Below are 11,366 nucleotides of genomic sequence, written 5' to 3' on the forward strand. Positions count from 1 at the left end.
TTGGGAGGGTGGAGGGGCAGCATAAAAGAGGAAGATCCTCTATGAGATGGATTGATTCAGTGGCTGGCCTAAGGGAGTAGCTATGTCAGAGACAATAAGGTTAGCACAAGATAGAACAGGGTTGGAGGCTACTGTTCATAGGGTCGCTATGAGTCGCAGGCCACTCGACAGCACATAACAACAAACAACAATTGCTGTTGAGTCAAAACCAACTCATAGCTGATATTGTTGCTGTGTACCACTGAGTCCAAAACAACTCACAGCTGACCCTCTCGTGGGTTTTCAGAAGTTGTAAATCTCATGGGAGGAGATTGTCCATCTTTCTTCCATCAAGCAGCTAATGAATTTGAACCACATACCTTCGACTGGACAGCACAACTCCTTACCTTTTTGCCATCAGAACTCTATAGCAGATGTATACTGGACATGTTAATGTAGAGTAATATTAACACACTTCTCAAGCTGAAAAAACAGACCCTGAAGAACAAGTTCACGTTTTGAATTGCCATACTGAAGGATTCCTATGGCCAAAATATTGCACACTGTGGGAAGCATCACAAGAAGATGGAAGGAATACAGAGGCAGTGTACTAAAAAGAATTGGCCCGCAACAAACCATTTCTGGAAGAAGCATATAATCAAGAACCAATAGGACTAAAGAAAGAAGTCCAAGCTACACTGAAGACATTGGTAAGAAAAAAAAAAAAGAAAAAAACACTGACGGGATACCAATTAACATTTTTCAGAAAATGGATGCACTTCCTTTAAAAATCACAATTAAAAGCAAAAAAAAATTATAGTATCAAAAAAACAAGAAACAGATGCAGCCCTGAACATTAATACGCAAATAGGCTCACTAGCCTATTCCAAAATATTTGGAGGGCAGATTCTGGCTAACAGACTCAGATCCGTATTTGAAAAATATCAAAGACCCTCAATATGAGTTAGAATTCAACATCAAGAAAACAGGTAACATTATAATTGATGAGGTAGAGACTGAAGTTGTCAATGACTTAATTTTACTTGGATCCACAGTCAACACTCATGGTAGCTGCAGTCAAGAAATCCAAGGATATGTTGCTTTGAGAAAATCTGTTGTCAAGAACCCCTCCAAAATGCTAACAAGCAGGGATGTCAGTCCAAAGACTAAAGGTGCACCTGATGCAAGCCATGATCTTCTCAGTTATTTGTTATGCTTCTGAGAGTTGGACGAAGAAGAATCGTTGCCTCTGAATTGTTTTATTCAGAGTACTGAATATCCCATGGACTTCCAGAAGAACAAATAAATGTGTCTTGACAGAAGTGCAACGAGCTTGCTCCTTTAGAAGTAAGGATAAGGAAACCTCCTTCTTAAACTAACATCCTTGTTCTTTAGAACTTTGTGGACCTTGACAGCAGGTTTTCCGAATAAAACACATCTTTTGATTTCTTGACGGCTGCTACCAGGAATGTTGATTGTGTGCCCAAGTAAGATGGAATGTTGTGCGTCCAAGTAAGATGAAATATTGTGCATCCAACTAAGATGAAATAGTTGATTTCAATCTTTTCTCCATTTATCATGAACTTATCTCTTGATCCTGTGCAATTAATTAGTCCATTCAGTTAATACACTGAAAGAAAATTCACTTACGTTAGCCCAGTTAATAGCTAATGCTGGTAATTTGATTAAGCTCTGAGTCTATTCTCAAACAGCTGTATATAGAAATTTAAATCCCTTAGCTTCTCCCATATTAAATCATGGCTCTGTATGCCCCCATGGTACCATTAACCTCTATAATACCTTTAAGAGGGTTAGCCATGTCATAGCTACCATGATTTAATTTCACCTAATTTGCCACATTAGCTATTCATTCCAGCACAATTAACTCCCTAGATGCTCCTACTTGTTTCTGATGTTGTTGTTATGTGCTGTCGAGTTGCTTGCAATTCATAGTTTCCATATGTACAAGAGCCCTAAACTCTGCTTTATCCTGTGCCAACCTCACTATCTCTGACACACCTCTTCCCATTACTCCAGTCACTTAATTGATCCATCTCATCGAGGGTCTTCCCCTCCTGCGCTGTCCCTCCACCCTCCCAAACATGATGTCCCTCTCCAAGGACTGGTCCCTCCTTGCAACATTGCCCAAAGTACGTCAGATGAAGCTTCAGAATCCTTGCCTCCAAGGAGCAGCCTCTTTTACCCTCTCCAGGATGAACCTGTTTGTTCTCCTAGCAGTCCATGGTACATTCAATACTCTTCTCCAGCATCACAGCTCAAAGGCATCAACTGTCCTTCTATCATCCCTAGTCATTGTCCAGCTTTCTGACGCATAGCAAGTAATTGTGAAGACTATGGCCTGCATCAGATGCTCCTTAGTCTCCAGAATCATGCCATTGTTCTTCAGTACTCTGGAGAGGTCCCTGACAGCTGACTTTCCAAATGCAATTCATCTCTTGATTTCCTGGCGGCTGGTACCAAGAGTGTTGATTGTGGAGCCAAGCAAGCTGAAGCTGTTAACAATCTCAGTCTCTTCACTGTCTATCAATATGTTGCCGATTGGCCCAGTGGTGAGAATCTGTTTTCTTAGTATTGTACTTCAATCCATATTGATGGCTGCAGCCCTTGACCTTCTGCAGTAAGCACTTCAGGTCTTCCTCAGTTTCAGCAAGCAGGGTTGTGTCATCTGCATATCACAGGCTGGTGATGAATCTTCCTCCAATCCCGATGCCACATTCCTCTTTCTACAGCTCAGCATCCCAGATGATCTGTTGTGCATACAGATTGAAATGGTATAGAGATAGAATACATCCCTGGTGGACACCCTCCTGATTTTGAACCATGCCATGTCTCCTTGCTCTGTTCTGACGACTGCCTCTTGGTTCAAGTATAGGTTTTGCATAAGCACAATCAAATGTTCTGGGATTCCCATTCTTCTTAGAGTCAGCCATAGTTTGTTGTGATCCACACAGTCAAAAGCAATAAAACACAGACATTCCACTGGTACTCTGTTTCTGCCAAGATCCATCCAACATTAGCTATAATATTCCTAGTACCACGACCTCTTCCAAACGCAGCCTGCACATCTGTCAGTTCTCTGTTGACGGTTGCTGCAGTCGTTTTTGGATCATCTTCAGCAGAATCTTGTTTCTAATAAAGAATAATGAATAAATCAGTATTCTATTCCCTCTTTGTACTAGATACCGGTGTTCCTGAGGATGAGATGTTGGTCCATTTGTGATAGCAGAACACTGGGCTGAGCACACTAATCAAAACACCTCCCAGCCACAGAATCATACCAGAAATAGCGTGATTTGTGCTCCCTAGGGGAATGTCTCATGTGGAGGAGCAGAGGGTCCCAAGCTCACAGAGAAAAGGAACGACTACATTACCCAGGAGGCCTTGCGCGCGGCGGCGGGCGGGACTTCCTGCTCCTTGTGACGTCATCAGCGCGGGACGGCAGGCGCAGTCCGCGGGCCGGAAGTGGCTTCGCCGTGGCCTCCCCGCTGGCGTTGTGGGACCCGCTGCGCCTCCGCGCGCGGCCTGTCTGGGGCGCGCGTGTCCCGTGGCCTCCCCGCCGGCCCCCGGGGGGCCCCTGGTGCCGCTGCCCCGGCGGCCTTCGGCTCTTTCCCGCGGGGACCCCGAGGCCCGCGGTGGGACTCGGAGCGGTCACTCGTCCCGGGGAGGACACCCAACCCCCAATCCCCCCCCCCCCCCCCCCCCGGCCCCGGGTCCTGATCCTCTTATGGCGGCAGCGGCCCCGAGGGCGGGCGTCCACCCTGGGCTGGGCAGTCGTGGCGGTGACAACTGAAAGGAGCTTTGCAACGTAAACGATGCTTTTTTATTTTTAGTTATTCTCGTGGGGTCCCGAGGGACGGGGGCGCAGAGGGCAGGGTCCCTGCTCGTTCTCTTGGCGGCTCCTTGTGGCCTGTGTCCCCCTCCCACGTGTCCGGGCTGAGCGGGCTCCTGGGAGGGTGCGCGTGTGTGTGCTCCTTGCTTGGGTGTCGTCCTCGGTCGGTCACTGTAGACACTGACCAGTCCGAGGCCTGGCAGCTCCCAGAAGCCTGCGTGAGCCCCATCGGTCCTGTTCCTGTGGACCCAGGAGGGCTAGGAGGCTGGTGGTCAGCTGTCACTCCCTCCCACCTGCTAGGAGGAGGGGGAGTCGGCGGCGCCCCCGCCGCCCTCGAGGCCCTTGCGCCTCTGCGAGTGGAGCGAGATGACCCTTCGCCCGAGAGGAGAGGCTTTTCAGGGGTGGCCGTGATGACCAGCAGAAGTCGCAGGAGCGTCTTCCCAGCCTGGATCCTTCGCTTTTGAACAAGGGAGTGCTGGCCCTTGGAGCAGAGGGCCTTGTGTGTGAGCCCTGCTGCCCTTCCTCACAAAATGCGTGATGACTCACTGAAGGACAGGAGGACACTGCCCCAGGGGCGTAAATCGCAGGCCCTCGCGGGTGTCTCCTGCGAAGGCGGGGGTGGGGCTCACTTTGGAGCTGTTGTCTGGCACACCCAGTTCTGGGTTTCTTTGCCTTTTTTTTTTTTTTTTTTGTCCAGATCTGGCAGCCTCTCTGGTTGTTTGCGGGGTGGTGGTGAGCCCCCTGCTTCGGCTTTCTGGAGGGAACACTTGGACCTCAGAGTGGCCACCTAACTGGCCAGTCTCCCTTAGCAACTGAGGCTCAGGGTGGTCTCTGCACACTGCGGACCCCCGTGCTGCTTCCCGTCCATGGATGCCAGCGAGCATGGCTGAGGTTCTTGCACCAGCTAGTTGTTTTCAACTTTATTCCATATTGTGGGTGTGAAGTTAAAGAGATTTCTTTTCACCTCTCCAGCGGGTTCTGCACCCCCAGGCTAGAGAGAGGCAGTGGGAATGAGAAGGCCGTGGTGGGAAAGTTACAACAAAGGTTTTTTGGGGGGAAGTGGGAGGTAACTTGATCTCTTGAGTGGTCAGCTCTCTATAGAGGACATTAATTGGATGCCCTCTGCCATTCCCATGTAAGGACCTACTTAGGACCTTAGGTGGGTTTTGTCATAGCTGACCTTTAGATAGGATGTGGCCAGTGTTCGCGCTGTCCCCCGATTTTCCTTCACCATCTTATACAAGGCTGATTGAAATGTCCCCCAAGAGCTGCATCAGCGTGGAATGTTGCCCAGCTTCCAGGTGGCCTTTCAGTGGAAAGCCAGATTTCAAACTAAATAATAAACCAAATGCTATAACAAGATTATCAGAGTTCAGTAAAGAAATAATGTTACTCATAGAACAGAGTTTAGGACTTTTGTGCAAAACTTACTCTCACTTGTATTCAACTTAATGACATTTAACCACTGCTAAATGAAACCAGTGCTGTTCTATCTGGAGGAACACTCTTCCACTTTGTACATCACTCTTTGTCAATGTGCTGAATGAAGTAACCTGTGTTTGCTGTGATGCATAACCTTGTACCACTGGGGTATCAAATACCAGAATGTCTTCCCAGTGTGGACAGTGTTTGGTGGAGCTCCCAGCTGTAAAACAGGTTTAGAAGCAGGAGTGGCATCCACTTCCTAAACCACATGCCTCTGGAAACTCTATGAACTTGGAAAAACAACGCTAGCTATAGAAAGGCATTGGGTCTTTTGTTCATAGAGTCGCTGAGTCACGCTTGCTCAATTCAGCAGCAATCAACAACATCAGGATATGAGGGAGGCACAGGTACAAGCTGGAAATCCTCTTAAGAAAGCTCCAAGCCAGACCTTAGAAGTTGTCAGGGGTTAAGTGCCAATTCTTGGATTTGTTTTTGCTAACCCCTCCCTCCCTGAGTCAAGCATAACGTTTTCAGAGGAAAGAGCTTAGCTTCATTTGTATCGAATTCTCTTGGCGATTGGCTCCCTGTTAATTTTCGATACAGACACAGGGAAGCTGGGTTCTCGCCTTCTGCTTTCAAGCTCTCTGTTTCTCCACCATTCTTGGTGTCCTGTCTCTTTCTTCATTCTTTTTCCTCTGCTAACACACGATAGATAGATAGATACATACATGGATGGGTAGATAGATAGATAGAGCTATTTCTTAGAAGAATATAATGCTCAGGTTTGCCTTTCTTTTAACTAGTAAAGAGAAATTATTCTTGGGGACTTAAGAAGACTTCAGGGGTTGTTATCTAAAGTTTGAAGATTCTATCTAGGCAGTAATTGTAGGAATTCATCCACCTTCCATGGTGCCATAAAGTCAAGAATCAGTGAGAATTTGGAATTCTTTTGGACATTACCCCCTGCTGACCAGACCTCTTTTATGAAGTTTGGTGGAAACATTCTGTCATTTGAACTGGGCACCCTCCAGTTCTTGCTGGAGGCAGTGACCCCCACCTTTCATATCTTCTTCTTGGTCCTGACTCCTTACTCTAGGCGAGTACACGCTGTTGGCTGAGACTGGGGAGCTCTTAGAATCCAAGACCGTGACAGCAAACGGGGAGGTGGAATCAAAGTCCTGAACACATTCTCGGTCCAGCTGCAAGGGGTGGTGGAGGTGGGTTTCCTTATGTTTCTGCTCTTCCCAAATCTCAATGTCTTCCTCTTTTTCTGACTGGAGCGTGTCCTGTTCCAAACCCCAGAGCTGGTGTATGAGCTGGAGCCTGGGCAGAAGCCATGGACCAGGAAGACCACTTCCAAGACAGCTGTCCAGGTGGGTGACCAGACCTGGGTACGCGAGGCCTGTAGCCTGCAGAGCTCGAGGAGACCACACATCGGGATCCCGTGGGGAGGGTTCTGTTGTAACCTCTGCGGTGCAGATGAGCTTGCGGGCCTTTGGACCTTTGCCTCCTGTGTCCTTCACTCTCAGGATACTCTTCACGCATCCACAGAGAAGTCTGAGGCTCGGGACCGTGTGGACGGTGGGGGACAAGCAGAACTCTTGCTGTTGATTTGACCCTCAGTCGTAAGGTGAGCATTCTGAACCCGCCAGCCAACTAAATGGGGGACAAAAGATGTGATGGGAGTCGGTTTGTGCAGAGATTATAGCTCTGGAAACCCGAAGGTCAGTTCTGCCCTGTCCTGTGAGCGTTCTATGAGTCACATGTCCACTGCCGGCACTAAAACCTGGCGTTGCCTCTCGGCACCGCTGTGGCCTGGAGCAGGGTCTGTGCCTTGATTTATCAGTTAGGCTGAGTTTAGCTGCTGTCACAGCCCCATCTTCAAACGCTGGTTGTGCACTTGAAAATGTTCTTATTCCGAGCTCGGTGTGGCCTGGCAGGAGTCTGGACTACACAGCCACCCAGAGACCCAAGCACTCACCATTTACTGTGTTACACAACGTTCCTCATTAATGCTGGGGGCCGGGGGAGAACTGGCTCTTCCGTTCAGCAGTTTGCTCTGGTGGCCTAGAGGTACGAAACGGCACTGTATTCCATGGCCAGATGTCCCTTGGGAGAAGGATGGGCACTGTCCTCGCCTGCAGTGAGCTGCTTCTGAAAACCCTGGAGGGTCTGACCCAAGGGTACACAACAACAGTTATGTTCATTCACAACAATAACTTAGTCTTGCCCTTCAAGGCTTGCGACCCCCGGGCCTCTCAGTGACCTGGGAGTTAGACAGTCATGCATTCTGGCAGTTAGGTAATGGTGGGGTCACTCTGTTTTGTCATCTGTTGTGGTCATCCTCTGTTTTGACCTGGTCTTTGAAAGCCAGCCCTATCAGTCAGTGAGGAGAGGGTGTGGTATTTGTAAAGGTTTCGTTTACATTTTGGTTCCCAGTGAACACGGAGGACAGAGGTTGCATTCTCCCTGATGCACTAACGTTCTCCTTTCTCCGTTTCCATCAGTCTGGCTTCTCTGTCACCTTCCCATCTTCTTTGTCTGAAAGTCATGACTGGTCTCCTGCCGGTTCATTTTGAAAGATGCCTCGTACTCATGGGTGACAGTACATTGTGAGTCAGTCTGTTATTTCATGGAATAATAGTGGCCTCAGGGTCTCGTTTCTGTTTGAGGTTTAAAGGATCTCAGGACGGATTATGAAAATGGGGCCAGGTCGGTCAGGGTTTCAGAGTATGTGAGTCATGGGGAATCAGCCCACTCGGTGGCACCTGCTGGCAGTGCAGTGTGCTCCTGGAAGTCTGCCAACCTGAACTTCAAAGTGGTCAGCTGCTCTGTGGGGGAAAGGCCCTAGTCGGGGACCTATTCCCCCAGGAGAGTTGGAAATCTCATGGGGCCTTTGTCGGGTGTCCTGTCGGCTCACTGTCAGTTTGAACTGACTGAATGGCACCTACCAACATGGACTGTGTTACAGTAGAACATCAAAGCCTCCTGACCATTCACAGACGTGCAACACCTAGCAAATAAAGTCCCTCAGTGAGAGGACATGGAGACGGACACAACGGGACAGTGGGCCAGGACTTGGTCATCATGATGGTGTTTTCAGGAGGGCAGTTGGAGTCTGGGCTTAAGTGAATATTCAGCTTTAAAAGGTAATTCCCACGGCTTTGCCTTGTGAATGCCCCTCTGCATGGCCCCAGGGAAAGGTGACATACTCCTCTGATCTGTTTTCTGTCCAGTAGTAGATTTTTATAAAAAAGTACCTTTTTTTTTCCAAATAAGAGGCACAAATAGCATCATTTCATGTGCTCTTTTTAGGGTAAAATAGTAAGGATAGATTTATTTGGAAGTTTCATCCCCAAAGGGACAGACCTTCTTCCCTGAAAGGCACTAAGGAACAGGCCCTCAGGCATCCAGATTTGTTCTCATCGCTGGGTGGCCTGGCCACCGCCAGCATATGCTTCTGCTGGGGATTTTCGCCCGATCTCTGCCCCCTTGTCATGTCGGTTCCCGGTCATCGGTCATCATTCCTCCTGTTAGGTCGGCATCCAGCCCGCCCGGGTCTGGCCTGTGAGGGGACTGCCCCCAGCTCCTCTCCTCTCCCCGAGTCTCCGCTGTGTCTGGCCTCGTGTCCTCTCGCTGAGGGTGGTGTTGAGTTGGCCTCTCGGACACCTGCTGAAGGGCCAGCTGTGCGAGACTAAGCCTCGGGGGACACCCAGCTTTCTCCGGCTGAGCAGCTGGTGGGTATGAACCCGGCGCCTTCGGGTTGGCAGCACGGCGCCTTGCCCCTGGCTCAGCAGAGCTCACTGCCGTTGAGAGCAGGCCCTTCCTGTGTGTTTGATGTTTTCCAGGGGACACGGCAAGACCTGAGACCACAGAGCCGACCGCTGATGGAGCCTCAGCTTACAGAGTCCTCACCCAGGGCGACTGTGGGGACCCCGCCTTGTGAGAGACGGGAATCGGGGTGCCCCCTGGAAATGCAGGGCCAGTGCTGGCGATCAGAGGCAGACCCCCAGAAGGAGCAGCTCCCAGGGAAAAGGAGCCCCACACTTGATGGTGTGGGGACAGCTGCAGGGGCACGTTGCAGAGTTCTGCAGGAGCAGGTCCCCCCAGGAGAGGGTCTCGGTGGAGGCGACGCACCTGGAGCAGAGGAAGAGCCCAGGACGCCCGGAGTGAGAAGCCTGTACCTGTGCAGGGCGTGCGGCAAAGCCTTCCCCCGGAGACCCCTGCTCACGCAGCATCAGCGGACGCACGCCGGGGAGCACGCCGGGGCCCAGCCCTTCGTGTGCACCGAGTGCGGGAGAGCCTTCAGCAAGAAGCCAGACCTGCTGCAGCACCACCCCGTGCACTCGGGGGACAAGCCCTTCACGTGTGCGCAGTGCGGCAAGGCCTTCAGCCTCCGGGCCCACCTGGCCCGGCACCAGCAGTTCCACGCCGGGGAGAACGCCTGCCAGTGCCTGGCCTGCGGGAAGGCCTTCGCGCACAGGTCGCACCTGGCTCAGCACCAGCGCGTGCACAGCGGGGAGAAGCCCTTTGCCTGCGCCGCCTGCGGGAAGGCCTTCAGCCGGGGCTCCTGCCTCACCCGGCACCAGTGCCTGCACGGCGAGGAGCAGGCCAACGCGTGCGCCGAGTGCGGCAAGGCCTTCAGCCGCCGCTCCAACCTCCTGCGGCACCGGCGGATCCACACGGACGAGAAGCCCTTCCGGTGCAGCGAGTGCGGCAAGGCCTTCACCCAGAGCGCGCACCTCACGCAGCACCTGCGCGTCCACACGGGCGAGAAGCCCTACACGTGCGACGACTGCGGCAAGGCCTTCGCCCACCACTCCACCTTCGTCCTGCACAAGCGCAGCCACTCGGACGAGAGGCCCTTCGTGTGCAAGGTGTGCGGGAAGGCGTTCCGGGACCGGCCCGGCTTCATCCGCCACTACAGCATCCACTCGGGCGAGAAGCCCTACGAGTGCTTCGCATGCGGCAAGGCCTTCAGCCGCCAGGCGCACCTCACGCAGCACCAGAGGACGCATGCCTGTGCAAGGAGCCCTTTCTCCCCTGGCCAAGTGCCCGTCAGCATCCACCGGCTTCTGGGGACAGAGTCTTGACGTGGGAGCCACGGAGAAGGGTCACGGGCCAGAGAATCGACCCTCTGCATGTGATGACCCCCCACCATCGGGACCCTTCACCAGTGTCCTGTGTCATCGAAGAATCTGTGTGGACATGGATCCCACTGCACCCTGCATCGGAAGTCACCCAAGGCAGAGGCCCAGCGGTCACTGTTCACGTGGGAAAGCATCGGCCACATCTGATCGTTCACCCTGGGTTGTCACTGAAGGAATACTTAGCGAGTGAGAAGGAGGCAGATGTCACACCTGCTGGATCAGTGGCAGGACGGGCTCAAGGCCGCACGGACTGTGCTCGGAACAAGAGAGGCAGGAAAAGCAATCTCGATGGGACAAGGCTTCATTGGGGCCCTTAAACACCAAGACTGCCCCCCAGAATCGCGTGTCAGCCAGCATGCACTGGGGGCAGTGATGTGCACGTCCACGTCCACACACAGCAGTTGGGGTTTGGGTGCTTGTATACCTACTGCTGGGCAAGAACGGGTGTACGAAGGCGAGGGGAAGAAACACATCCAGTCGACGCAGGCTGGCTGGCTGGCTTCGGGCTTAGGTAAGGTGGGCCAGTTGATGTTCCCATCAAGTTTGGTATCTGGTATGTTTTTCTCTCGGTCCAGATCCCTCTTCAGCGAGTGCCATACTTTACGCAAATAACATACACATTAAAAACTTTAAATCTGTGCAGCCCTTTCGCTTGTTAGTTTCCTATGTCTGTCAAGAGTGCACATCATTGTGTGTGTTTGTGTGTGCGGGGGGGGGGATAAATACAGTATTATCTCTGCCAGAGTTCTGAACAGGTAGGATCCCCCTTGAACATGCTCGGGACCTGCAGCAGAAAAGTGGAAGGAATCAAAAGTCACTGCCATGGATTCAGAAGTGGCCCAGCTGCCAGCATTGGGTGTCCAGTGTTGTAAACTGTACGGGCGCTCCCCTGCCTCTCTCCTGAGGAACCACCGGTGGGTTCAGATGGAGAGGGAGGTGCAGCCTGTGGCTTGGAAACACAC

At 51.7% G+C, this 11,366-nt stretch overlaps 1 protein-coding gene across 1 annotated transcript; it reads left to right on the top strand.

Moving 5' to 3' along the window:
• Positions 1-9,141: 9,141 nt before the first annotated feature.
• On the top strand, positions 9,142-10,347 carry LOC102870547 (zinc finger protein 805-like). The gene has a single exon (XM_006902961.1). The coding sequence runs from the start codon at positions 9,142-9,144 to the stop codon at positions 10,345-10,347; it is 1,206 nt and encodes a 401-aa protein (XP_006903023.1).
• The last annotated feature ends 1,019 nt before the right edge of the window (positions 10,348-11,366 follow it).

The sequence above is a fragment of the Elephantulus edwardii genome, unplaced genomic scaffold (assembly GCF_000299155.1).
Source record: "Elephantulus edwardii isolate Elephantulus edwardi_28Jun2011 unplaced genomic scaffold, EleEdw1.0 scaffold00478, whole genome shotgun sequence".
In the NCBI taxonomy this organism is placed as follows: domain Eukaryota; kingdom Metazoa; phylum Chordata; class Mammalia; order Macroscelidea; family Macroscelididae; genus Elephantulus; species Elephantulus edwardii.